The sequence below is a fragment of the Citrus clementina genome, unplaced genomic scaffold (assembly GCF_000493195.1).
Source record: "Citrus clementina cultivar Clemenules unplaced genomic scaffold, Citrus_clementina_v1.0 scaffold_3, whole genome shotgun sequence".
NCBI classification, from domain to species: domain Eukaryota; kingdom Viridiplantae; phylum Streptophyta; class Magnoliopsida; order Sapindales; family Rutaceae; genus Citrus; species Citrus x clementina.
Window position 1 is genome coordinate 24,771,329 of NW_006262339.1, and position 27,724 is coordinate 24,799,052.

General features: G+C 36.5%; 3 protein-coding genes and 1 pseudogene across 3 annotated transcripts; 2 read left to right on the forward strand and 2 right to left on the reverse strand.

Annotated features, from left to right (window-relative positions):
* The first annotated feature begins 3,726 nt into the window (after positions 1–3,726).
* LOC18048757 lies at positions 3,727–5,684 on the forward strand (annotated as a pseudogene).
* A 738-nt stretch (positions 5,685–6,422) lies between these two features.
* LOC18048758 (putative disease resistance RPP13-like protein 1) lies at positions 6,423–10,997 on the reverse strand. Its single transcript, XM_006441882.2, has 2 exons — positions 6,630–10,997; positions 6,423–6,503 (listed from the first exon to the last, which is right to left on the reverse strand). The coding sequence occupies exons 1-2, from the start codon at positions 10,831–10,833 to the stop codon at positions 6,478–6,480; spliced, it is 4,230 nt and encodes a 1,409-aa protein (XP_006441945.1). The 5' UTR covers positions 10,834–10,997; the 3' UTR covers positions 6,423–6,477.
* Positions 10,998–11,713: 716 nt separating this feature from the next.
* Positions 11,714–21,712, reverse strand: LOC18048759 (DNA mismatch repair protein MLH1). The gene is made up of 15 exons (XM_006441883.2): positions 21,116–21,712; positions 20,751–20,996; positions 20,360–20,494; positions 20,027–20,240; positions 19,108–19,256; positions 17,968–18,066; positions 16,977–17,040; positions 15,777–15,912; positions 14,955–15,049; positions 14,753–14,861; positions 14,107–14,272; positions 13,629–13,790; positions 13,212–13,386; positions 12,372–12,535; positions 11,714–12,096 (listed from the first exon to the last, which is right to left on the reverse strand). Exons 1-15 carry the CDS (start codon positions 21,362–21,364, stop codon positions 12,052–12,054), a joined length of 2,208 nt encoding a protein of 735 aa, XP_006441946.1. The 5' UTR covers positions 21,365–21,712; the 3' UTR covers positions 11,714–12,051.
* Positions 21,713–22,815: 1,103 nt separating this feature from the next.
* Positions 22,816–26,995, forward strand: LOC18048760 (serine hydroxymethyltransferase 3, chloroplastic). Its single transcript, XM_006441885.2, has 12 exons — positions 22,816–23,112; positions 23,965–24,213; positions 24,309–24,504; positions 24,608–24,782; positions 24,867–24,984; positions 25,075–25,187; positions 25,288–25,410; positions 25,528–25,632; positions 25,769–25,855; positions 25,934–26,041; positions 26,372–26,444; positions 26,536–26,995. Exons 2-12 carry the CDS (start codon positions 23,997–23,999, stop codon positions 26,808–26,810), a joined length of 1,590 nt encoding a protein of 529 aa, XP_006441948.1. The 5' UTR covers positions 22,816–23,112; positions 23,965–23,996; the 3' UTR covers positions 26,811–26,995.
* Positions 26,996–27,724: the final 729 nt, after the last annotated feature.

Sequence of the window (27,724 nt, forward strand, 5' to 3'; positions counted from 1 at the left end):
GTGCAAGCCAGCTGACAGCCCTATAGAACCGAATCATAGACTTAGTGAAGCTCATGGAAATGCAGCAGTGGATAAAGGAGCATATCAAAGGCTTGTAGGAAAATTGATTTATCTTTCTCACACTAGACCTAACATAGCTTATGCAGTTAATGTTGTGAGTCAATTTATGCATAATCCCAAATAAGTTCACCTTCAAGCCGTATACATGATCTTGCAATATTTGAAAGGAACACCAGGGAAGGGAATTTTGCTCAAGAAAGGAGAAGGACTGACACTTGAAGCCTATACTGATGCAGATTATGCATGATCTATTATTGATAGGAGGTCAACATCAGGTTATTGCACCTTTCTTGGTGGCAGCCTTGTGACTTGGAAAAGTAAAAAGCAAAACATAGTTGCCAAATCAAGTGTAGAAGCTGAGTTTAGAGCCATGGCAATGGGGATTTGTGAGCTATTGTGGCTGAAAATTGTACTACAAGACTTGAAAATTCAATGGGAAGCACCTATGAGACTTTATTGTGACAACAAATCAGCTATTAGTATATCACACAATCTAGTTCAGCATGATCGCACTAAGCACATTGAAGTTGACCGGCACTTTATAAAGGAAAAGCTGGACAATGGCCTAATTTGCACTCCATTTGTATCTACTGGTGACCAGTTAGCAGATGTGTTAACCAAATGTTTGAGTAACAAGGTGTTTCAAAGTATAAGAAGCAAGCTGGGGATGGACAATATCCATTCACCAGCTTGAGGGGGAGTGTGGGAAAACACCTAGCTATGTTTCACTGTAAATATTGATGCCTTAAATAGAATATTTTGATAGTTGTCAATCCCTAATTTGTAGGATTTGATTTAGTCTCTAATTTGTAGGGATTTTATTTAGTTTCCTTTCTTGTTGTTTTCTATATGTATATATTAACCTAGAATTGTATTGTTTGAGATATCAATAAAACATAACAAATTTCTCCACACTTCATCATGTAATTCGACCCTTTTGTCATTTATAAATTGTATAGTTTTATTCATTTATGTTGTTGATATGCATTGTATCATTTATATTGTTAATATGCAAGTATCCCATCCTTGTACTTCTGCGGCATCATGCTGAATAACCACCATTCAAGGTCAAAATGATGCTGTCTATTGAAACTGGTGAATAAAAACTGGAATAGTTGCTTCATTGCATGTTTTGGTCATAGTTTAATTTTCGCAACATTTTTAGGTAAGAACGCCATCAGTATTTTGTACCCTACAAAGACTTTATTTGCAAGCTAGGCACACCTGATATGCTGCAAATTTAGAAATAGAATGACGGAATTGCTTGACTACCAAACTGACCGCTAGGGAATAACATCCATGTCAAGTAAGTATCTCATAGTTTATCATCTCACTATAGAGAAGAATTGTTCTTGTTGGGGGGGGGGGGGGGGGGTGGAATTCACTTGCAGGCAATCGAACTATTGCTTGGCCATGTGGCAGATGTTCCACGGGGTTTGGAAGTAAATGCCATAAACAAGAGCTGACACACTGCACTTGACCTGCTGCTGATTTTCCCAAGTGAAGCTGGAGATAGAGAAATTGAGGACATTCTTCGGAGTGCTGGAGCTATGAGAGTGATAGATGTCACCTCCCTCTCAACCTTACAATCAAACATCCGTTAACAGTCCTGCACGCAGTTCACTATTGGTTGTAGCTGCTTTGGTGGCTACCACAACCTTCCAGTTTGGTGTCAATCCTCGAGGTGGTGTATGGCAAGACAATTATATATCTGACAAAAGCAATAGCACCACCGGCAGCAAAGCACAGAATGCAGGGCGGTATTTGGGGTTCTAAGAACAAAATTGGATATGGCATCTTTATGTTTTTCAACTCTTTGGGCTTTAAATTGTCTTTTCATATGATCCACATTCTAACACCCAAGTTTCCCCTGAAGCCCGAGCTTATTTTGTGTTTCCTTGCAATAAATACCACCTATGACACTGCAGTAATAGCCATTACACCTGATGGCATGAGGCTTTTTGTCAATCTAACAACAGCAATCTTGCCTGCAGTTATCGCACTTACAGCTTATTGCCTAACACAGTTCAGAAAGAGGCTTACAGAACGCTCTACGAGGCCATAGAGCCATTGAAAACAGAAGAGACAAAACAAAGATTTGGATATTCTAGGTGTGCTTGTTATACTTTTTCATCAGTATTATAGACTGTAGAAACAATATTTCAGTGTTGTTTCTGTTTTCCTTTGTTAGCAAGTAGCCTTAGCTCTACTATTATAGAGACATTTATTACGCACATGTAGCAGATAATGTAGAATAGTTCCTGCTTAATTCTCAGTTTATTGTTTTATTTTTCTTTTCTTTATGAAACTCATCTATGTAGCAAATCACAGCAATTGAGTTTTCTGATCATTAAGACTTGTTTATAGGAGATCGATTTGGTAAATTTGAGTGTAAAATCAAGTTGATTCAACATGGCTATTCCTGCAGGCGGCTTCAGTTGGAGGGGTTGAATATGGAGGCTACCACTTAAAGTTGAATCAAGATAATATAGTTACTTGTTTCCGATTAAGGTTTCATACATAAATATGAGAATAAGAGAGGTCAGGCGCTTAACATCTGATTCTTTGAAGACCAAGCTTTTACAGGGAAGTTCATAATATTTTCCCTGCTTTTTAAGCTGCAAACACCATCATATGATCCTTCAAAACATCTAGGAGTAATAACTACTGCAGGTGGCATGCGGCTTTTTATCATTCTAACTAAAACAATCACGGCTACATTTACCACACATACAGATTAATCGGCAAGAAAATGCAGAAAAAAGGCTTATAGAACATGCGATGGATCCACAGAATCATTGAAAACAGAAGGCAGAATACAGATTTGAATATTCTTTATGTGCTCTATTCTTGAATACATGGACTCTGTTAAAAGAGCAACTGAAGTGAAGCAACAATTTTTGAGTGTTGCTCTCTATTTTCCATTTTCCAACACCTGGCCTTCACTCCTGATATTATGGAGACACTTTCTTATGTACATCTTCCAGATAATTTATAATAGCTTTTACTTAATTCTCTATTTAGAACACCTCAATACCCATGCAGCGTCACCTGATATTGTTTTGGTAGGAAGCACTTTTTATTTTATTTTGGTTTTGAAATTGAGTTACTGTACTTGCCCAGTTACACCTATATTTAGCAGAAAAACCTGAGAAGCCTTTCAATTCAACAATACTACCGTTGCCACATCATGGTCTAATTTATTAAATGGGATGACTAACAATCTTAATTCTCAATGCAATCAATCTCTGCAATTAAATTCTACAATTCCTGATGTCAGAACTCAAAATAATAATAATAATAATAAGAGTAAAGACTGATTAACAGGCCACCAACTGCCAGATGATGTAATTGGTTTATTTACTTATTTTTATGATGAATCTTGCCAACCTTATTCTATGAAATATTTGGCTCTTCACTCGTCAGACGATTGTTTAACATAGCTTGACTTATTCTAAACTTTGATTCTCGCGCAAAACTGAGTGTTTATTCAATTTTTTTTTTTTTTTAAAAAAGAAACCAAACAAGTACTACTAAGGTATTCTGAAACAAAATAAAGGTTTCATGTCCATAAGAAAATTTTTCTTGGAAAGGCTAAAGAAACTATACCTCCGTGAATTATATCTCCTTTTCTTATTATTTTCACATATGTGAAGTCCTGTGTGCCTTACATACTAAGGACAAAACTAAGGCATAGGGCATATTCCACCTCAATGGATAGAAAGCTATTTGAGGCAGCACAAGCAGGAAATGTCCAAAGCTTGCACCAACTTCTGGGAGAAAATCCCTTGATACTCCATATCTCTGCACTAACTTCAGCAGGAAATCCTGTACATGTTGCTTCGGCATATGGCCACGTTGATTTTGTAAAGGAGATCATAAACCTGAGACCAGATATGGCTCAGGAAGTGAACCAAGATGGTTTTAGCCCTATGCACATGGCATCATCAATAGGGCACATTGTAAGGGAGTTACTGAAAGTTGACCGAAAACTTTGTCAGCTACAAGGACCAGAGGCAAAGACTCCCCTGCACTGTGCAGCTATCAAAGGGAGGTCTCATGCTGTAGCCGAAATGCTTTCAGCTTGTCCAGAATGTGTCGAAGACGTGACCATTCAGCATGATACTGCTTTGCACTTTGCTATTAAGAACAGCTAGTATGGAGTGATTGCAATTATTGTGGATTGGATTAGAGAGATGAAGAAGGAAGATATTTTCAATATGAGGGATGAGCAAGGAAATACAGTGCTGCACCTAGCCACCTTGAAGAAACAACGCCAGGCAAGTCCAATCTTATATTTAATCCCGTATTCAATAATTTTCAATCAAGTTAGTTCTTGTTTCTATTGTTTTCAGATCATTATAAAGGAGTGTTTGACTTTAGACCGTGAGGCCACAGAAAGATCATGTCTTATTAAGCTTCACTAGCCTGGATATCTCTTGAATCTAGAGAACCATGTATCTGCAATAAGGTTCCTAATTTGCTTCAATTAGAAATTTCAACTGTAAGTCAGGATGCGGTTAAACTAGTCAAAATCTGTTATAAGATCCTTACAGTTTTGTACAGTGGTTTAGAGAATTGATTAGTGTGGATTCAAAATGGTCATAAAGTAAAAGGGAAAAATATGTTTCCTAAGAGCTTGAACTTTCCTCTATTTTAAATTTATCCCCCTGAAAGTGCTAAACTCAGTTCAATCCTGTGTTTCTGTGGCATCATGTCGACCAACCACTATTGAAGTTCAAAATGATGTTGTCTACAGAAACTGGTGAATAAAAAAAGTGGTCACTAAAAAAATATCCTCATTGCATGCTCCAATCTTATTTTAGTTTTAGCAACTTTGTTAGCTGGAAACTCCATCTATTGACTAGGCTCAGTGTTTCATAACCTAGGACGGGTTGACTTCCAAGTTAGACACACTTCATGTCATGAAAACTTTGAAAATGATTGATATAACTGCTAGGAAAGAAAACACATGTCCAGTATCATATGATTTATCTTCCGACTATAAAGAACAATTGAAAACTTGGATTCACTTGCAGGTAATAGAACTCTTACTTGGCCATCAAGCCAATGCTTCACAGGGGTTGGAAGTAAATGCCATAAATCATAGCGGTCTCACTGCATTTGACCTGCTGCTGATCTTCCCGAGTGAAGCTGGAGATAGGGAAATTGAGGAGATCCTTCGGAGTGCTGGAGCTACGGGAATGAGAGATGACAATCAAACATCAGTTGAACAATCTTGCAGTGTCATCGGCAGAGACAAATCCACTGCGAACAAAAAATGACATGACGGAATTTTTCAAATTTAAAAAGGGAAGAGATTCTCCTGGTGAAACACGCAGTTCACTATTGGTTGTAGCTGCTTTGGTGGCAACAACAACCTTCCAGTTTTGTGTCAACCCTCCAGGGGGTACATGGCAAGACAATAGCACACCCAGCAGTAAAGCGCACATTGCAGGGGAGTCTATTTGGGGTTCTACGAACACAATTGCATTTCGCCTTTATATGTTTTTCAACTCTCTGGGCTTTAAATTGCCACTTCAAATGATCAACATCCTAACAACCAAGTTTCCTCTGCAGTTTGAGCTTCTTGGCAATGAATTTCACCTATGACACTGCAGTAATAAGCATTGCACCAGATGAGGTGAAGCTTTTTGTCATTCTAACTATATCAATCTTGCCTCTAGCAATCGGACTTACAGCTTACTGCTTCAGACTACAGCAAAAGAGGCGGCGTACAGAACGCACAGCCACTGTGGAGCCACAGAATCAGTGAAAAGAAGAGATTTAATAAAGATTTCGATATTCATATTCTAGGCCTGCTCATTTTACTTCATCAAATGCTATATTCTGATAGCTTTAACTCCTGCTATTACATAGACATTTATATTAGGCAGATGTAAATTCCTTGCTCAATTCTTAGTTTTTTTTACTTCCATTTTTGTTCCTTTTCTGTATGAAACATTGCAACTCACCTACGTAGCCAATTACAGTGCTTAGTCCACCTCTTACTTTTCTGATCCTTAACTTGTCTGTAGGAAATTGAGTTGGTAAAAATTATGGGTAAAATCTACATTAATTTACAACAGAATGATAGTCAATTTAGCTGGGCCCTAAGTAAATAAACAATCACAACCTATCCGACAACTCAAATATTTGCTTATAGGAGGAAAGAAACAAATGGGCAAAACTTATGCTGTAGCCTGATGAGGAATTCAAACAGCATCCAGGAAGCCAGCGGCGTAAGTAACTTTTGAAGATTTGCACCAAATTTTGTGGGCAGACTTCAACTCCTTTTGCAGGATAAGGGCAAATGGCAAGCACTCCCTGGATGAAGGTTTCACAGCAAATGCTCCTCCAAGTTTAAGCGTCTGATGCTGTAGTGTATTAAGCCACTTCACATATTTCTTCAAAACTCTAGCATCTTGGTGCTCGCAAGTCACCTGCAAAGCAAAGAAAATGAAGTGCAATACCAAAGGTTCTTCATATACTACACCAAATTAATTGATTAAAATACTTGATGTGATGTCATTCTATGATAAAAAACTAAATAATAGAAATCAACTGACCTTCCTCCTCTTGATCGTATATGAATTTCCAATCTACTATAACACAAGGGATGTGAGCAATCTTAGACCATTCTTCTCCTTTATCCCTTATGCACCCCTTTTTTAGCATCGGACAATCTTCAATTCTTAACTCCAAAAGTGAGGATGGAAGGCCCTCCTTTGGAAATGATGTGAGATTTAGGCAACTCTCGAGCCACAAATATTTAAGAGAAGCAAGGCTTTGAAAAGCCATTGAAGATAGGTATTTCAATTTGGACAATTTCCGAAGGTGCAAATGAGTTAGAGAAGCGGGCAACATGATTGCCGTTTCTTTGTATGGGAAACACTCTGCATCATCACATCTATAAATACAGAGGCGTCTAAGAGAGGTCAGCCTGTGCAATCCCCACTGGATCAGTGCTCTGTAGATTTTGACTTCTCCAATTACAAGTACTGTAAGATTGATTGGAAAACCTTCCTCTGGAAATGAGACAATACTTGGACAATCTTTTATCCATAAATGTTGAAGAGAGTTGAGTCTGTTCATATCATCTGGAAGGGCCATAAGTTCCTTGCATTTGACTATGTAAACATTTGAAATGGTGTGGGGAAGCCCTCTTTCTGGAAAGGAAACCAGGCTTGGACATTGTGATATACAAATGCTGTGTAAACTTTTAAGATTGTGCAGGCCATCCGGTATTGACTCCAGCTTTGGGCAGTCACTTATGTTGAGGTCTTCAAGTGCCTCAAGTAACTGGATTGTTGATGATAAGGTTGTGAGCTTGGGGCAACACCTTATACTGAGGTGTTTCAGTGTCACTGATGATGAAAAAGAAGAAGAAGCATCCTCTTCACCATCGACCAAATGTTGCAAGTTCTTACAATTCTCTATCTCAAGCCTTTTCAGAGATGAAGGTAGCCTGCTTTTTGCGATGAATGTTAGGGAATCACAATATTTGATAAACAACTTTTCCAACTGTGCATTATTTCCCATAACTTCCTGAGGTAAGGATTTCAAAGCTCTGCTATTTTCAATTTTGAGATACCGCAGATTATTCATAAGAAAAATTACCTCAGAAAATGATACAAGACTCATGCAATTTTCCTCTATTGACACGTCTTCGGGAGAGCTGAGTACATGCAACCCCTGTTCTGGCTTGTCAAATTGAAGCCATGACTTGATCTGTTCAGAATTGCCAATTCGCAAAGTCTCTACTTGCTGAAATCCCTGCTTCAAGAATTTTCCAAACTCCAGAACATTTGAAATAGTCACAGAGGTTGGTAATGACTTGGAGTCCATAGCCGGAGGATCATTAAATATCATCCCTTTGCATCCATATATTTGTAATGAACTATTTGAAATAGTCATAGACTCTATCAACTTACAGTCAATTGGAGTGCTGCATGTAATTCCTTTGCATTCTTCAATTTCTAATCTGCAGAGCATCGGAAAGCTTGAGAATGGAACTACCAAGTCTGCACATTTACTAATTACTAGTATCTCCAGTGAAGGAAGAAGCTCCGGCAATTTTCCAGAGAATTTGGGACATTTCAGTATGGAAAGTTCCCGGAGGCTAGAGAATCCAGCAAGAAGACCATTTTCTTTGGTGTCCCAGCACTCCCATTCTGGCAAATTCTCAAAACGAAGAGTCTCTAATGTTTTAAAAGTATTTAAGATATCCTCTCCATAAAATTCAGAACCTATGCTTTTTAGTCTTGTCATGCCTTTGATGGTGAGCTGTTTAAGTGATCCCAACATGCTGAGTGAAGGCAATGATGTGCAATTTTGGCAGTTTTCTAATTCAAGAACCTCCATCTTGGAGAATGATAGATCTCCTATCCACATTGGAAAATTTTCACCGCTGTAGCTTGTGATTGCCAGCTGCTTTAGATTTGTATGCGGTTGTAGCATGTCAAGCACAGTGTGTTCTTTTGCCACCTCTTCTCGTGAGCTGTCAAACTGAGATCCCCATTGCAGCGATAATGCTTGTAGATTCTGCTTCTCACATAACATAGCTTCTCCTGCTTCACGTAAATCATTCACATTTTGTAATCCTGAGATACAAAGTTCTCCATGGAGAAACTTTAAATTCTTCAAGTCCTTCAAACCAGATCCAGTATCCTTGCCCACAATAAAATTTGATAATGTCTGCAGATGCTTCAACTTCTCCATTCCATATGGCATCCCTTCAAGTGAATTTGCACCTTCTATATCAAGATGACGCAAATTAATCAAGTTCCACATCTTGGATGGCAACCTTGTTAAACGAGAACAATCTCTTAGGATCAAGACTCGTAAGTGCATTAGTGAGCTCGTTGACTCAGGTAAACTTCTGATCTGAGTACCAGCAACATTTAGGTACCTTAAAAGTTTCAATTCTTTAATTGAATTAGGCAATTGAGTGACATAATATCCCTCTAAAGATAGCACCCTCAACTTTTTGAACTTTGGCAGCATATCAGACAGAAGCACATTAGTTATGTAACTAGTATCAGTGCCACCTCTTATAAACACAGGCAAGAATGTTCTCAAATGTGGAACTTCATACAAACTCTCGAATCTACTTTTACTATCAAAGTGGCCACGAGTGTAAGAGGAATGACGAACCCTTTCAAATCCTCTTGACAGCTTATTGGCCTCTTCTAACCTGCAAATGCTTTCTCCGGATACCAATTGAGCAAGATCATGGACAAGGTCGTGCATTACAAATTTAGAACCATCACCACTTGATTGTTGAAAAATTGACCTTGACACTAAATCATGAAAGCACTCACTACCCCAATCTTCTAACTGCTTATTGTTTCTTGGTTGTTGAATAATACCTTCAGCCATCCATAAGAAAACCAATTCTTTCTCCTTCAATTCATAATCTTTGGGGAAAATTGCACAGTAAGCAAAACATCTCTTTAAATGTGAAGGAAGATAATGATAACTCAACTTTAAAACAGGTAGAACACCACTTTGCTCAGGCAAATCCCATATATTGCTGTTCAATATATCTTCCCACGCATTGTCTCCATGCTTAGTGCGTAGAAGGCCACCAAGAGTCTTTGCAGCCAGGGGCAAGCCTCTGCATTTTTGAACAACTTTCTTATGAAATAATCCTGAAATTCGCTGCACATGGATATGATCTCTAGTGTCAAATGCATGGTTCATGAACACAAACCAGCAATCATCATCAGATAGAAGACTTAAGTTATAATGTTCAACTGGTCCCATTGTTGATGCAACATGTGAATGGCGTGTGGTGACGATTATCTTACTGTTTGGTGCAGCAGCCAGGAAGGGGGCTTTCAGGTCTTCCCACAGGCTATAGTTCTCGTTCCATACATCATCTAAGACTAGCAAGAACTTTTTGCCATCCAGTGCCTTTTGCAATTGAACCTGCACTTCATTTAAAGCCTTCAAGTCACAAGGCTTGCAAGTGATTGACTCGAGAAGTGCCATTGAGATGCTCAGAACATCAAATTCATCAGAGACACAAACCCAAGCTTTTATGTCGAACTTGATATCTGAGACAGCCTTGTCGTTGTAGACCTCCCGAGCAAGCGTTGTTTTTCCAATTCCTGCCATGCCGACAATGGGTATTACACGAAACATGGAATCAATTGGATCATCGCTTAACACCATATCAAGTATTTTGGCCTTATCTTCGTCTCTTCCGTAGACAGCACGTTCCGTCCGCACACTTGAGCTGGGTGGTCTTTGCTGTGCAGCAATAGCTGATGAAGCCCCTCCAGGAGTCAACTGCAACCCCAGCTCAAATCTTTGTTTCCAGAGTTCTTCCAAGCGGCATGTGATGTCTTTAACCTTGGACCGCATACTGGAATTGAACCCAATTGTGCTTGGACTGAAACAATTGAAACAAGCTACAGGGAAGATGTTCCGAAATCTGCTAGCTGTAGGCTGATTATCAGGATCCTCTGCCATCAACCTGTGCTCCAAAGCTTGAGTGGCGAACTCATCAAGGATGTCTTCGGCATCATACGCCAAGTCTCGGAGATCGTCCAGCCAGATTTTCACAGCCTCATCAGTCAGTTGCTTCTCCTCTGCGTCGCCCAGCACAGCCTGGATCATCTTCAGTTTTTGTTCCCACTTTTTGAGCTGATCGGAATCAACTCCGCCTTGGAATTGACGGACAAAGTTGAAGAAATCAGTGGAAGCCAATCTGTCAAACAACGACTGAAAGAAAGCTGACAGTAAGATCTCTCCCACAACAACCATGGTTTTGTTCTTTAGAAACAAAAGAATCAAGTTCCGCACAGAGAAGGAAAAGGCAAAAATAAAGATAACAAGCAAACTGAAACTGAAAATTTGGGAATAGATACGTCAGTAGAGATTGCTTAGAACACAATTAGTTGACTCCACCGGCTGACAAAAATGTGGAATCCGTGAATACCCACCTTGAATAACGGAAAGTGAAATTAAAAATTAGGATATATATATATATTAATTCTGATAGATGACGTCCGCACTTGAAAATAATTTTATATCTTATACATTTTCTTATAACATTACTTTTTAGTACAATTAATCTCAATTGAACCCATCCGTGTAGATCCTGAGAAGCAGAAATCATAAAACTTAAAAATTCAAAATTGAGGCAGCTTGATAGCTCGTTAATTTGGGTTTATTGAGAAGAAATAAAGAACTTATTTTCTTTTTTAACTTGTAACAGTGAAAATAAAAATAAGAGTACAACAATGAATGGATGGATTATCTCTGGGCTTAGATGGCCTTTGCTCTCATAAGTCATAACTAGCTAGCTAGAAGACTAGAAGATTCCAACTGCTCCCTTGCAGTCACGGTAGGCTCAATTTGTCATTTTAAGTTATTAATATTATTGTCTCCTGTAATATATAGAAGCCACATCGCAGCATCCATCTCATTGTCGTTATTAATAATTATTTTTCATTATTAGTAACTCTTTTTCTTCTTTTTTTTCATGTATAATTTATGTTTTTCAGGATGTATGTTACATAAACTTATTTGTAGTTACTAATCAACAAAATATTTATTACGTACAACGAAAAATTTGTTACAAATGCAGAGTGCAACTAATACATCGTAGCAAAACCCATTGAAACCAGTTCGAGGGGTCTTTGCCATAATCCTAATTGTTGTTGAGCTTATTATTGCTTCTTGTTGTTTCTTTGTGGTAGTTTGAAAACTCAAATTCTCATTTGTTTAGTTAGAATTTCCGACTTAATCAGCGGAGAGAGAGGGATTACACTGCAGAAAAAGCTTTCTATACGAACCAAGAACAATGTGAATTGTGAAGTGACTGACACCACAATTAATAACTCGCCACCTTTCAATATTGTCACAACATATATTTATATCAAAAGTAGATATTGAACTAGACTACAAAACCTGGAAGCCGTTATTAACATCATCCATTCTCAAGACCTTCATTTTGAGGTTTCAAAGGAACTATTTCAGCTAACATCTCTCAAAAATCTTGTAGAGCTTCTCCAGCGATGCTACCTAGAGAAAGTGAGGATCATACATCAGTTTCATGATGAACAACAAGACTAAAGTTACATTGAAACAATCAACCCTCAGTCACACAAGATAATTAAAAAATTATGAAGTGGCTAGTTTTTCTAGAGTAGCAAACTTTACATGTACCTTATTGAACTGTAGAAGTCTAATCAAATTTAGACGAAAGAGAAAAGAAATGCAACGCAATGAAAATCATAATCCACTTTTAGGACATAGAAACACCGATAAGAAATATGAGCAGTAGATCAACATCTTACCTTAACAAATGTTCCATTTGTAGCCATTGAATTTAGTGGCTTGAGAAAAAGTCTCATGGCCGGAAATAAGACATGCTGAATTGACCATTCACGCTGAGCCCATGCAGCTTCTGCCTCTGCAAGTAGTTGATGTTCAATCTCATCCTCATTTTCCACATTATCACCTATGACAAACAAGAAATGGAAAAGTTGGAAATCCAGGGATTGTACCGGTCAAATGTCTGAAAAACAGGCAGAAGATACAAAGGAACGCGGCTGTTACGGGGGAAGTGTCAATCCCCCTAAATATAAACACAAATATATGCTTGCACAATATATTCCACCAGAAGGTGGAAAAGAATAAGAAGGTATGAGATGGGTAATTGTGACTATAGGGAGGGATGACAATGCAAACAACCACATAGCACAGGGATTTGGTAAAAGGCAAACTCTCACATCTAGTGACTAAGTGTTCAAACTTTAATACATTACCAGTCACATAGCTTATCCACAAATTAAAAACAAGATAAGTCTAGGAGGAGCAGGAAAAGATTTACCACCGAGCAAACGAGCAAGATAATCCAACTGTAATATTTCATTGACCATTACTGTTGGTGCTTTTATGGTTTTTCTTCATGATTCTAATTTGACTACTACAGGCATTAACACCAACCTGCTGATCATCAACTCCGAAGCTCATTTTATACGGTAGTTAGATGTTAGGGTGTCAAATTACAGAGACACTCAACACATCATATAGCGTGCACATGAAAGTAATTGAGACAAAATCAACATCTAAGTCACTGAAATGACTTAATATCAACAGTTATACGATGACTTCCCTGGGGTGAATAGCCATACCTGCATCATTCGGGTACCTTTCTATATCTACAGGGTTCTTCAAAGGTTTTCTCTTTTTGTAACACTGCAGACCTTCACCTGAAGGATTGGGCAACAGAGGAGGATGCATAGCATAGAAGTTACCCAGGGCAGCAGCAATTGCTTGAAAACAACATTTTTCATCCTCCCAGTCAACCTACAATAATTATTAAAAGTTACATTTTGCATTGATGTAAATACGTATGTCAAAAGATTGATGACGTAAGATTTCTATACCAAAACTGTGGTATGCACAACTGCACATGCAAACTTGATCTCTAAATATGAAATTAGAGAATTATCATACTGATATATCAAGAAGGGTCACTACATCAACCCATAACAGACTGAATGGAAAGATTCATAGCAAATGAATATCAATTAAATGTTTCAACCTACATCATTGCCCAAACAAAGTACAAATTCAGGAATCCGATCCATGTCAGGAGTGTACTGGTCAAGTATGATGGGAAGCCTAGACAAATTCCCTCGTGTATCAATTTTGACACAGAAATACTCCTCCAGCATTTCAGCCTTTTGCTTGAGCAGCTCTGTGTTCATCTATATAAGGATCAAAAGAGACATAAGTCAGTCAGATTGTTTGGACAAAATCACATATTTGAAAGCTCTTCTGTTACAACAAGTTCTTATCATGTAAATAATATTAATCAAGAATACAACAAATAATGAGAATTTTCATTCAAGATAATTTTATATATAGTATCTGCATTATTAGCTCCAGAGGCAAAAGGAAAAACAACTACCTTACATGAACAAAAGGATTTTCAAAAGGTCAATATACTTGATAATAAACGGTCACAATAACAGAAGATAATGAAAGCTAATATGAGGAAATCAATGTAAAAAAGAAAATTACCTCCGCAATCTTCTCTTTCAGGTCATCATTCTCACTGTTTTCCATATCCAGGTCCTCTTCTTTGAGAGCCAACATAAGCAACTCTGACAAAGGTGCTGGGTCGCTTAATTGTATAGCATTAAAATGGGCAAACCGTCGCAGAACTAGCTGATACATGAGTTCTTTGCTGTAAGAGCACAGGGAGAGAAAATTCATACAAGGAGAGCCTAAAAGAATAAGCATCCTAGTGCCTATAACAAACTTGAAAGAATTGCAGTAGAAACCAAAAATGAGAAAAGTGTATTATTTTTGCTCCAGCAGTAGTTGTTCCATAGACTACAGGGGACTTCACATAGAGAAAAGCCACAGCTGTGAGCAGTGATGTTTCAAGGGGATAAAAAAATGAGAGAGATAAAAGTAGGGATCATACCAGAGAAAGAGATAAAAAATGAGAAACAGAGAGTCGCTTAACTAAGCTCACAAACTAAATTGGTAATCAATCTCCAAGAAAAGTTGAAAGGAAAAGCTAGTTTTTAAAACAGTTTTGGACCTTCGTCACTAAGAAAAAAATAATAACATTCTAGATAAGCAACAAATATAAAATCCTAGCAAGAATATAAAATCATTCATTTATCAGCTCCTACAACCGCATCTATAGAAGTCATACCTTAGACTCACTACATTAGCAAGGTACATATGAGTGTTATGCTGAAGCAATGCATAAACATCATCTGCCATTCCAATAAAGGAGCAATGTCTTACAATGTCCAGTAGACCTATATATACATTAAAGAAATTGTAAGAAAAGTTACCCTACTCTTTATAAAGCTTTTGAAAGTCAACACAAAGGAACTTGAGCAGGTTATTACCTGAATGACAATTGCGATCTACATCATCAATAAGTTCCTGAATACTAGTGAGATCTGCAGTTTCGTTCAGGTTTCTTCTTTGCCTAACTGAAGACCTACAATTGGATATTTTGTATGAAAAATAAGAGAACTGATTTGGCATATTCACACAAACATTGCAGAAGAAATAGACTAATACTGATGGCTACTATTGCAAGATCTGCAGTTTCGTTCAGGTTTCTTCTTTACCTAACAGAAGACCTACAATTGGATATTTTGTATGAAAAATAAGAGAACTGATTTGGCATATTCACACAAACATTGCAGAAGAAATAGACTAATACTGATGGCTACTATTGCAAATGAATTAAAATATGTACATATACTTACGTAGGGTGAAGCAAACCTAAAATTCAGAAGCAGCACAAAAGAAAATATCAGGAAAAGAGGTAAAGCTAAATATCCAGCATCGCCTAAAGGCCTCAAAAAATCAGACGAATATAAATCGTAAAGATTACGCCAATTTATTGTACAATAACGAAAGTATTGTATTGGTTCTTGAGAATAACTAGATAATTTGCAATTTTCAACAGCTAAGCTCCATTCCTACCCCTCTCTTCTTTGCACATGCTTTGAGCAATAATTGGGTATATCCAACCATACCACAGAGATGCACCTTGCTTTGACGGTGTGCACAAAAATTTATTTATAAAAATCAGAAGGACAATTACTTCCCTTAGAAAAGTTGGCTGCCAACTGATGCCCAAGAGATTTTCAAACACGTTAGAGAAGCATTTCTGCAGCACTCAAAACAAGTAGCAGCCAATTAAAGAGCAATCATACCTGACAGCACTTAAATTTGGACCACTTGCAACAGATGTATGAGGCTTGCTTTGCACATAGGCATGCAATCTTCCAGCTGGATCTGATGAATCTGTTCTTACCATTTTGTTCACAGGAACCTTTTGCAATTTTGACCCTATCGAAAAAGATAAATAAACAAAAAAATAAAGTTTTGAGTTGGAAGAAAAAATCCAACATCCTGGACAAATAAATTTACTGGAGTTTTCAATTATTTTGATGGTAAAATGTTGTATTAAAGGGTGTAACAAACACCCATAATAACCTCATTAGTTAATTAATAAAGTAGAGGTCAGCTTCAATCTAAATACACTAGATACCCACTTCTCTTTGTCCATTGTTTTCACTCTCTTCTTCACTTCTCTTTATAAGTCTGGGCCTGATTTTCGACTATGAATTAGAGCCAAATATTCACCTTCTTCTCTTTAGTCTCTTCCGTTCCTTTTTTTTTTTTTTTCTGTCTCTCAAAGGGCGGGGGGGGGGGGGGGGGGGGAGGACAAGAACATTTTTGCGATCTGATCAACCCCTCCTTTTTCATTGCTGTTTGTATTAAACTCACAGCACAGAAGAATACACTAGATGCTCAAGATGCTTTAGTCAGGCATGGCAATAAATCTGTCCCTTTTAACACTAAACTAAGAGTGAAGTCTGACGAAAATTAGACGTGCAATCAATCAAAGCCTGTGGTCAAAGCTATAAGGTCCAAGAAAATGGGTATCAGGAAGGTAGAGAGAATATTTAAAATTACCGCAAGTTCAAAAACAAGCCAAGAGGTAAGACAATAGATGTGAGGGATTTTCTATCAAAAAAAAAAACATGTAAAAACTCGACTTGAGAGTGTTAAAATTAACTTAAATGAAAAAAAAATGGTAGAATATTGTATTTCAAAGTATTCTCCAACTTGAGAGGGAGTTTTGAAATTATTTTAATTGAAATAATTATGATGCTCAAATAATTTATTAAAATAAATAGTACAACATAAATTACTAGCTGCTTTGTTTCTTTCCTCAATCTCGCCACTCTTTAATATTCTCCACTCTTTTTCAATTGTTTCTCTCCTAATTATCTCATCACTTATCACCAATCTTTGGCTTCCTCTTCAAACTTATTGAATTAATAAATCAAAAGCATCATGCAAACACAAGGCATGCAACAGTAACAGGAGGAAAACATTTTCCATACCAGAAGGATTAAGATGCAAGTCCTTGCTTGGATTGTAAGGGCTAGATGGAGAGGATTCCACAGTCTGCCGCATGCACAAAACACAGATGCCAAGAAAACACAAATTAGAAGACACGGAGATAAAGGAAATCTATTCTTAATGTACTATCATGGCAGTAGAAATGGAAGAAAGAAATTCCAAATGATATGCTGGCTTGAAAATGATCGTGTACTCAACAACATTAGAAGAAATATAAAAATAGGTTGTTTTGTGTGTGTGCACAAGTTGTTTTGTGTGTGTGCACAAGTTGTTTGGTGTGTATGCACAAGTCTTCTGTAATAAGCTTATTGAAAAAATAAGCAAGGCTTACTGAGAGCAATTGGATCATAATTCATTAACTTGTGCATGATAAAGCTCCATGATGTCATTAAAAAAGTTGTCTCCTTACTTTTCTTGCTTCTACCTTTATCAAATTCCTGCTATTAAATTTTTTAGTTTGTTTGCAAATGAAAATAAAAAATAAAAAATCTATAAGGTTTTAACTAATTATCCAATTTGATAAAAGTTTGGACTAATTAAAAGGCTGTGGCTTATAGCCCAGAAATCTCTCGAGCTTTCTACGTTTGCCAAGTTCTAGACCATGACTACTGCCAGAGACAGACCCCACAAGCTTGGTAGTCAGCAAACCAGCAGAAAATAAATATCCCAGGTAGGCGGCCCCAAGGGATTCTAAATAGCTGTTTTAAGTATTGTTTTTAATGCCCTTCAACCTCTGGTTCACTTTTGTTACTTTCTTATTCTGTTAAATCATACAATATTTTCATATAATGAAAACAAAAATACCAAATTTGATAAAAAGCAAGACATTGTCAGTTGTCTTCTATTCTTTGGCTGATATTTTTGGAGTCAGGCAGAGAACATGGGACTACTGAATGCACGCAGTAGCAAATATTATCTAACCAAAAGCTAGAAAGAATCAGATTTCTTCCAGTTCAAGTTTAATGAAAGTACCTGTTCTTTATACGTCCTTGAATCATTTGACTGTCGCAGTTTCAATTCAACAGCTGACTGTATCTTCTCCACAATGAGTTCCTGATTCAGAAGGCTTACCTGCATATTGATACGTTGTTCCTCTTACGTAAAGCACATCAACATATACTCTATTTTCTTTTTCTTTTGGATAAGAAAAATGTGAACAGGAAGTCCACACATCACATAAGACAACAGCCTTCCTATGTAAGAAGCTTTTTAAAGTGCAGAGATTAACTAGAAGAATGGATACCCAGCAGAAATTGAAGGCATGAGCCAACTTAGAGCAGAAAAATGCAGCTAAAGGGAAGTGAAGGATGCGATGGATTAAAACTTATTTAAATGTTTTGCCACAATTAGAATAAAATGACATCACCGACCTTCGATTTTGAACCATAACATTTCTATTGAGTTTTCCACAAGCCGTTGCCCATACCAACATCTTAATTTAGGGAGCACTTTAGCATTCCATATAAAAATGGAAGGTTCAAATAATGGGATGCAGAAATTGTCTATACGGCTGGGATAGAAGGATTCAGAAGGAAAAAAAAAAAAAACCCTGACTTTACAAAAGTTCACACACTTTTATAATCTAATTTTTTGAAAAGTAACAACCTATTAAAACCCAAGCAGTTCAGCACAATGGACGGCCTTTACAAATTTCAAATATCAGAAAACTTTAAAATCCCATTACCAATGAGAAGAAGAGGAGAGTTTTTCTCTAAAGACAACCAGTATAGCCATGAGAAAAGCCTGCTATAAGCAGTCTCCCAATCTAAACATCAGCCCAAAACATGATCTAGTGCCTGTTTTCCCCAAGCTGACATTAGACAAAAATTTGCTTAATCCTATGAGGTAAACTACCACTGGCAATTACAAAAACCCCTAACTACCATCAAATTCTAAATAACTTCTTCCCTGTTTGGTTCATCATATCACATAAATCAACTACATATTCTGAGCAAAGATAATGCAATTAATGTTCTGTGGGGATAAATGCATATTTGATCTTTCTGCTGATTTCTTCTAGCAACATGAAACTCTTGTCAAAATCTCCACTCTGAAATATAGTATGAAGGAGTTCCGTACTATAAAGGAGAACAAGGAACCAAAAATTTGTACCTCTCTCTTTGTTGGGTGCACATTCACATCAACATGCTCAGGTGGTAACACTATAGACATATAGATGAAAGGTTTTGATGCTTTAGGGAAGGTTGCAGCATAAACAATTTCTACAGCTCTCTTTAAAGGAGCACACTCAACCAACCTATCTGCAGTTTAAGAAGAACAAGGGGGAAAAAAATATTAATTGCACGAAATCCAACAATCAATTCTCTACTAATAGTAAAGAACACACCAACCAAATTACAGTTTCTCGTCTAAAAACATTAATTAATCCAACAAAATAAGCAAAATATATATTTACCGATCAGTTTACTCAAATGAATATGGAAAGGAAAAGTTTTACACAAGCAACACATGTTTGGCTTAAATACACATAAGTATCAAGCGTTTTAAAACTCATCACACAAGTCCTACTGCATGTATGCCATGTGTGCATTTGTTTTATCGCCATGTAATTGGTAGTTATATTTAATTGAACTACACATGGTATACATGAATTAATTGGGTGTAGTACCTCCGATATAATTGCGGCTAGAATTTTAAGCAGACATCATGTTGTTTTATCTTACTATCGAATGTCTCCTCCACTCATCAGCAGATAATGTGTTTGCATAAAGAAAATTTTATATTGGCCAAAAATTATTTAGCATTAAAAAGAACTACTCACGAGTTAAAGAAAATATTATCCGTTTATAAGGGAGATTGTTTGAATCCCACCACCCCCCACTTTTTTCTCTTTGTTTAGCAATACAAATTAACAAGCATTCGACTACAAGTAGCAATAGCTCGGCCAAAAAAAAAAAGTGTTGCTTTCTGACAATAGAAGAAGAACAATAAATCCAATGCATAGGAATGCAAATCCTGATCACCTATTTAACCACTCTCCATTTTAAAGAATTGGACAGATCATACATACCATTGACAAAAAGCACCATTGTTGTTTTCTTTGCCACATAATTTGAATTGGAAACGTAGCCATCCATCTTGAAAACAAAACTTGAGGAATCATTGTACTCTGAAGCTTCTAATTGCACTAAATTACTAGCAACGGACACTCCATATACAGTTCTGATAGAATCAAGCCTTGACGATGTAGCAATAGAGTGAACATCTGCTCTAGCAGCTCCGTGCTGAGTATGTTAACAATAAATAAATAAAAAGCACTTTACAATATCGCAAGAATTGTAAAATATATTAAAAAATAGATTAAAAATATTAGGAACGAATTTCTTTCATTCAAGTAACCAACCTTTCTGCAAGAGAAGCTCACATTTGTGTGGTGAATGGCCATCCGGCTTAGCAAATCAACAATTTTTGTGTAATCATCAGAAGAATTTTGCAGTGTCTTCCTTCGAGCAATCATGTTGTAAAACAAATTCTCCACCTAATAATAAACACACAAATAAGATAAAATGAAAGAAACCTAAGAAAAGCTCTACCCAAAATGCGCAATTGAACATTAGCTCCATCATTAGGTGCGCATAAAAGCCATTAGATCTCATACAACTTCAACCAGTAAGATTACTTATGTCAAATTCCTTTCTTACTTGCGCATAACTCCCAACTCAAAAACTTGAAATATGGAAAAAGGAATTTGTGCTATGCCAAGCCCATAAAGGGATGCATGGGGTTCATAGTACCATTATCTGCGTGCCTTTGACAGCAGCACATGCTTTTGGTTCACTCTCCATGACACCATCTCTATATGAAACCCGGTAACCGTGCAAGTGGCCTTTAGTGATGGTTGTGACGGTAACATGGCCGACGTAAGTCATGCTTGCCAAAGCCTCTCCTCTGAAACCCATGGATTTGATTGATTGTAAGTCCTCATACTTTGACAACTTGGAGGTCGTGTGCCTCTCGCAAAGTATTGGCAAGTCCTCGTACTGAAATTAAAGCAAATAAGACAAAAATTTCCAAAAGACCAAATTTACGTCGTCGTTCTGTTCTTTTGCTGACGAGGAAACGAAATTAATTCAAGGAATTATACGACACGGATACATACACGAATGCCGTGTCCGTCGTCGGAGACTTGGATGAGCTTGAGACCGCCGTCCTTAACGACGACGTTTATGGAAGTGGCATTGGCATCGAGAGAATTCTCAACGAGCTCTTTCACGGCCGATACCGGTCGTTGGATAACCTCGCCAGCGGCAATTCGGTTCACTACCGACTCTTCTAGCCGATGGATTTTTGGAGGCTCCTTCACTGCAGCGGCTTCTGCTTCTGGAGTCCACGCTTCTTCAGTGTCCATTGAGCTCCAAATTTGAATCACTAATCAGTAATCAGTGTATTATTAAGCATTAACTGTGTGAAAATGCCGTTGTTGCGGTCAAGTCCGATTACAGTCGTCTAACATTTAATTTCAAGTGAAACCGAGCGGCCAAAAAGGCTCTGCACTCTGCAGCAAGTGTACTCGTGTCGACTAAGAACTAGCGGGGGGTTTGTCAACTGCGTTTTTTAAAGCTCATTCTCTGTCTTACCTCGACAATTTTCAAAATATCGTATTGACAGTAATGTGTTGGATAAATTAATGTATTGAGTAAATAAATTTGATGGTGAAGATTGAAGAAATTGGCTTCCAAATATAATTTCATCATGGACAATCCACTAGGTGTGTATTGAGTATAACTTTTTTTTTTTCAAATCAAGATCGTGCCGGAATAATATTTTGTCTCTTTAATTTCTGTTATTTTATGTTATTTGATTCTATCTACCGATTGAATTATTTAGATCGCTAACTCAATGATAGAGGTTCTATTTAAAATTGAGATATTATAACTTTTAAAGCATAGTTGATGTAGAAAAAAATTTGAAATTATGAAATAAAAATTAATAATACGCAATAAATATAAATTTTAAATAATAATTTTGATAAAATTATTAAAAATATAATAAATTTTTATTATATATAACTTTCGAACTACAATAATTAGTATTTATTAAATACTTTATTACTGTAATTTTTAAGTTACATCTGCCTAACCTCAATTATAAACGCATTCAGAGTCAAGTCTTTGAGAGACTTTATAAGACTTCTACTGATCTTCAAAGTAATTAAATGAATAATACAGTAACCGATATTAATGGATAATTTTGAACATACATTAACCTTGTTCGATCAATACAAAACCGAGTTCGAATTCTTGCCGCAAAACAAAAGAAATATAATTAAAAATTGGGTGACCAATATAAAGGTGGTCTTGGTTGACTAATATTCCTAGATTTAATAAATTTTAAAAAAAATTAGACTCAGAGCTTCTAATAAAAGTCAGAACTTGTTAATTAAAAGGTTATTTTAAAAAGTCTTGTGAATTTTTATATCATTATATAGTTAAAATTTAATTACTCCTTATAACTTTATAGTTTTGTTTATTAAGAATAATGACATATAATCACCTCCGTGTAAACTCTATTTAGGTCAAAACAAATTTAAAATATAAAAACATAAAAAAAAGTTGATTAAAAAAAGAGTAAAAATATAATTTTAAATTATTATATAAATTTATTTTACACAATTAGATGTGGTATAATTTAATTAGTTAGAAAATATACTTTAGTCTAAATAATATATTCTTATTTTTAATATTTTATCTGGGCAATAAATTTACACCACGTCAATTTATACGAATATTTGTGGCATTATCATTATTTTAAAAAAAAATTATTTCTATTCCGAAATTGTCTTTATTCCTTACAACGCGTGAAAATGAAGCTTAAAGTATTTGGCGCCTTGGCGGTAACTGGAAGAGACACCGTCTCACATTCTCTCACTAGCCCTAAGGTCAAAATAGTCAAACGAAATTGCGCAAAATATATATGTTACAATTTACAAACAAACCTCAGACCTAAGCCGTGGCCGAAGCCGCCGTGAAACACTGAACGAAAATCGGCATCCTTCAGTGCCTCGCCGGCGCCGCTGTCGTCCATCCGTCGTCTCTGCACGTGTATTCACTTCACAATCTCATTCAGCACTTCGGCTTGCAGCAAATTACTTGAGAGGTATTTAAAGTTTTCTAATAATCTTTAATTGCTTTTCGCGAGAAATTTTCTTTACATTTATGTAGGTTGTTCTCTGTTCACGCAGATTTATGTGATATTATTTATTTTGATTTTTTCTTGCATGTTGATTTGGTGTATTGAGGAATTTGAATTTAGATTTTTTTATCCAGGGCGTGTTTGTTTGTTTGTTTGTTTTTATTTGATTACGTGTCAAAGTGAAGCCTTGTGGATTGGGTTTGGCTTACCAATTTCACCCCTTGCATATTGCGTGTGGTTCAATGAGACTACTCTTTTAAACCGTGTAGAAACTTAACCATGTTGTTTACTTCTGTTTATGTTTACCATGTGGATTTCTGAGATACAGCAGGGGAAAAAATTAAATAAATAAATAAATATATATATATATATATATAGCTTCTAGACAGTTCTGCTCAGACTTAGGTTTGCTTTTCTGATATCATGCTTTACGTACTTGCTAATTTAATATGTTTGAAGCTGATGCTTCAAGAGTTTGTGACAGCATTGATGTTGTTTGTTTTATGATGGGTTGATGAACTCTATCACTTCTATTTAATTTAAGTTAGTGAATTGTAACTTTTTTAGTTTGGTTGTGGATTTTTTTGTGCTTATCTTTGGGTAGATTAAGCGTCTCTTGATTTTCTCTATTGCTATTGATACTTCTTTTCAGTTGCAACTTGCAGAACATAAGGAGAAACACATTATAATTAGCAATTTCTTTTTTCTTTTTACGGTGCAATGTTATGTGCATATTGCTTGCTGTATACTGAGTTTGATATTCGGACTTAATTCTTATATATATATATATATATATATATATATTGGAATGTGTAGGAAATTTTTGAGATACTCCAGTGAAAACCAAGATGCAGGCTTGTAGTGGAGCTGCAGTTATGGGTTCTCTGCAACAGCCCATTTGGGTTAAGGGCTCTCGTTTTCCTTCCGAAGGGTCTGTGATGGTTGGATTTCCAAATCAGATTAGGCTCAATGTGGTGAAGCCTTGTAGATGTTCTTCAATTGAAGGAAGTTTGGTTACTGGGAGGCCACCATCTTCTGTATCTGTCCCTATACCTGAAATTGGAGGTAAGATTTTTTTTAACACTTTAGTTTTAGAAAATTTTTTATTGGTAAATTGGTGCTTACGCTTAGTGTCTTGAATCTTATGCAACAATGTCTAGGTGATGGAAGCAGCTTTGTGGATTACAGCCTGGGTGAGGCAGATCCAGAGGTCTGTGAAATTATCACTAAGGAGAAGGAGAGGCAGTTTAAGAGCCTTGAGCTTATAGCATCAGAAAATTTTACATCCCGAGCAGTGATGGAGGCAGTTGGTTCATGCCTCACAAACAAATATTCTGAAGGACTGCCTGGTAAAAGGTAAACTTTCTTCATTCAAGGAAAATTTTATTTAATTTTTAATTTTTGTATTTCTTTTTCATTCAATTTTACATGGAAAAAACATATGTTTTCTTTACCTCAGATACTATGGTGGTAACGAGTACATTGATGAGCTTGAAACCCTTTGTCAGAAAAGGGCTTTGGCAGCATTTAACCTAGATGAAAATAAGTGGGGTGTTAATGTTCAACCGCTGTCTGGTTCTCCTGCTAACTTTGAAGTTTATACTGCAATTCTTAAACCTCATGATCGAATAATGGTTGGTTGTTAGTATGCTTTCTGTTTTTCATTTCCAGTGTCTAGAAGTGCACAAATTCATAACATGTTATTGTAATTTTCCTAGGGTTTGGATTTACCACATGGTGGACATTTGTCTCATGGGTTCATGACTCCTAAAAGACGGGTTTCTGGCACCTCAATTTATTTTGAGTCTATGCCTTATCGACTTGACGAATCTACAGGTTATGCTAGTTTTTAGATTTTCTAAGGAGAGAGTTGCTTTTTAATTCAGTTGGTGGTTTGATATAAATTTCTATTTTAATATTAAACAGGCCTTGTTAATTATGACATGCTTGAGAAAACTGCTATTCTCTTTCGACCGAAACTCATAATTGCTGGTGCTAGTGCTTATCCTCGTGACTTTGACTATCCTCGCATGAGGCAGGTAAGGAGTTACTGCTAGTTCTGGTGTAAGCAGTGTGCGGTCTAAAATGTTCTGTCTACGTCATTAGTGACTAACTACTGGGATCCATATGCTTGAGTAGATTGCAGATGCTGTTGGTGCTTTTCTCATGATGGATATGGCTCACATAAGTGGCCTTGTTGCTGCCTCTGTGGTTGCTGACCCCTTCAAGTACTGTGACGTCGTGACAACAACAACTCACAAGGTATGAGTTACTGTTTGAAATAGTCATGTAGTTTTAAATATTACTATATTTATCTTTTGTTTTGATTCTTTAGATTTTTTACCCCCCACGACAATAAATATATGCATTTCTATGCAGTCTTTGAGAGGTCCAAGAGGTGGCATGATCTTCTTTAAGAAAGATCCTGTCCTTGGAGTGGAACTGGAATCTGCCATTAACAATGCTGTTTTCCCAGGTTTACAGGTTGGATTTGTCTCTTACGTTTTTTCTATAACTTCTCTGAATTAAATTCTGTTCTTTATCTTTTGTGGAGATTTTCTTATAAACTTTTTAGTTGTGAGACTATCGGTGGGACATGATGAAGGCTTCATATCTGCAGGGTGGTCCTCATAACCATACAATTGGGGGCCTTGCGGTTTGTTTGAAGCATGTGCAGTCTCCAGAATTTAAAGTTTACCAGAACAAGGTATCACATATCTGGTAAAAACTTCTTGTGAGGAATTCCCCAATTCATCGTATTGATTTTATTTATTCATTTTTGTAGGTGGTCTCTAATTGCAGAGCGCTTGCAAGCCGATTGGTTGAATTAGGTTACAAGCTGGTGTCAGGAGGGAGCGACAATCACCTGGTTCTTGTAGATCTAAGGCCGATGGTGAGTTCTTGGTTCTTAAATGAATCTTCTCGCTGCTTATTCCTCTAGTACCAATAAGGAGTGCCCAATTGTCAGTATAATTTTAAATGAAGTGAAAAGATTCTTACAAATGTTGAAAAGGGAGTATTATTATAACATAATTGGTTTGATCACAACACATGAGAAACATGCCCAGAAATCTAATTATATGGAATTTTTTGCTGACTTTTCTGTTTGGTAATTTTTGTAATTAAAGGCTGAGTTCTCTTTGAATTTTGCTTGCAACCTTTCATAAGCAACATATCTTTGAGTATTATTTTCTCTTACCATTTACTTTTTGCTCTTTGAAAGGGTATTGATGGGGCTCGTGTAGAGAAAATTCTTGACATGGCCTCCATCACTCTCAACAAAAATTCAGTGCCTGGTTAGTCTAGCTTTTGGTTCTAAATTTTATTTTATGTCCGTTTTCCTTATATGACGCATTTACTTACTACTGTTACTGTTTAATTGTAAAGGTGACAAGAGTGCTCTAGTCCCGGGTGGTATTCGCATTGGCTCACCTGCAATGACAACTAGAGGATTTTCTGAGAAAGAATTTGTTGCAATTGCTGACTTTATACACGAGGGTGTAGAAATAACCCTGGAAGCTAAAAAGTTGGTTCAAGGATCAAAGCTCCAAGACTTCATGAATTTTGTCACATCACCCAATTTCTCGTTGATGAATAATGTCGCCGATCTTCGTGGTCGGGTTGAAGCTCTTACAACCCAGTTTCCCATCCCCGGAGTATGATTGTGTAGTTGTTTTACAGGTTAAAACCCGATCGATGCTTTCTCATGGGGGAAAATGACAGGCACTATGTTTTTGCTTCTGTGAACTGCAGGGGAAAATTAAATTATTATAATATAAGGGTTAAATTACTTATGGAAAATGATGAATTCTAGGGCCAAATTTTGATCTAATGGTCTTTTTAGTCTCTTCTCTAATTAGCATTTGTTGATTGTACTTAGTGACGTCTTTGATCTTTCATCTATGACTCAAAACAAAATGGTTTAATCAGATGCTGAAATACATGTTTCCAATTTCTCTTTTAACATATTTCTTAAGTAAACCAAAAGATTTAAATGACGTCACCCTGTCATTGGAATGCGAAAATTTGGTGCAAGCAAGCATGTCTGCTTGATCAATGAACATTTCTGAAGTTAATAGGCTTTTCGACTCATTAATTGATTTTTGAAACTTAAAGGTATAACTAAGAGAACTATTCCTTCACACTTTCACCGAATACATCAATGAAGATGAATTTGCAGAAGATAAGCGCTCTCTGCATATGTCGTAACCCTGCATTGACAGAATAATAGTGGTATTATTATCCCTTTCACCTCAGAACGTTCAAAATTTATATTTGTCATTTTGTTCATTTTGTTCAATTCATACACCATTAAAGAAAATATGCATACGTCCTAAAACCATATCTATTACTACAATAAAAACAATAATATAAAATTTCTTATGTAAATAACTATAAGACCTATGTATTTTACATGACTTATATGACTCACACAACTTATACGACTATATTACTTATACCACTATATTTCTTATACGACCTATACAATTATATTACTTACGCAACTTACACGATTATATTTCTTACACAAACTACATGACTACATTTCTTATACGTGCTACACGACTACATTACT

What these genes read in the sequence shown, in the direction of transcription:
- LOC18048760 (XM_006441885.2), top strand. Translation starts at nt 23,997, where the DNA reads ATGCAGGCTTGTAGTGGAGCTGCAGTTATGGGTTCTCTGCAACAGCCC. An exon ending in ACTATCCTCGCATGAGGCAG is followed by an intron (nt 25,188 to 25,287) that starts GTAAGGAGTTAC and finishes ATGCTTGAGTAG; the next exon opens with ATTGCAGATGCTGTTGGTGC. An exon ending in TGACAACAACAACTCACAAG is followed by an intron (nt 25,411 to 25,527) that starts GTATGAGTTACT and finishes ATTTCTATGCAG; the next exon opens with TCTTTGAGAGGTCCAAGAGG.
- LOC18048758 (XM_006441882.2), bottom strand. Translation starts at nt 10,833, where the DNA reads ATGGTTGTTGTGGGAGAGATCTTACTGTCAGCTTTCTTTCAGTCGTTG. An exon ending in ATACGATCAAGAGGAGGAAG is followed by an intron (nt 6,504 to 6,629) that starts GTCAGTTGATTT and finishes TTTGCTTTGCAG; the next exon opens with GTGACTTGCGAGCACCAAGA.
- LOC18048759 (XM_006441883.2), bottom strand. Translation starts at nt 21,364, where the DNA reads ATGGACACTGAAGAAGCGTGGACTCCAGAAGCAGAAGCCGCTGCAGTG. An exon ending in ACGACGGACACGGCATTCGT is followed by an intron (nt 20,997 to 21,115) that starts GTATGTATCCGT and finishes CTTTAATTTCAG; the next exon opens with TACGAGGACTTGCCAATACT. An exon ending in CAAATGGAACATTTGTTAAG is followed by an intron (nt 12,097 to 12,371) that starts GTAAGATGTTGA and finishes CACTTTCTCTAG; the next exon opens with GTAGCATCGCTGGAGAAGCT.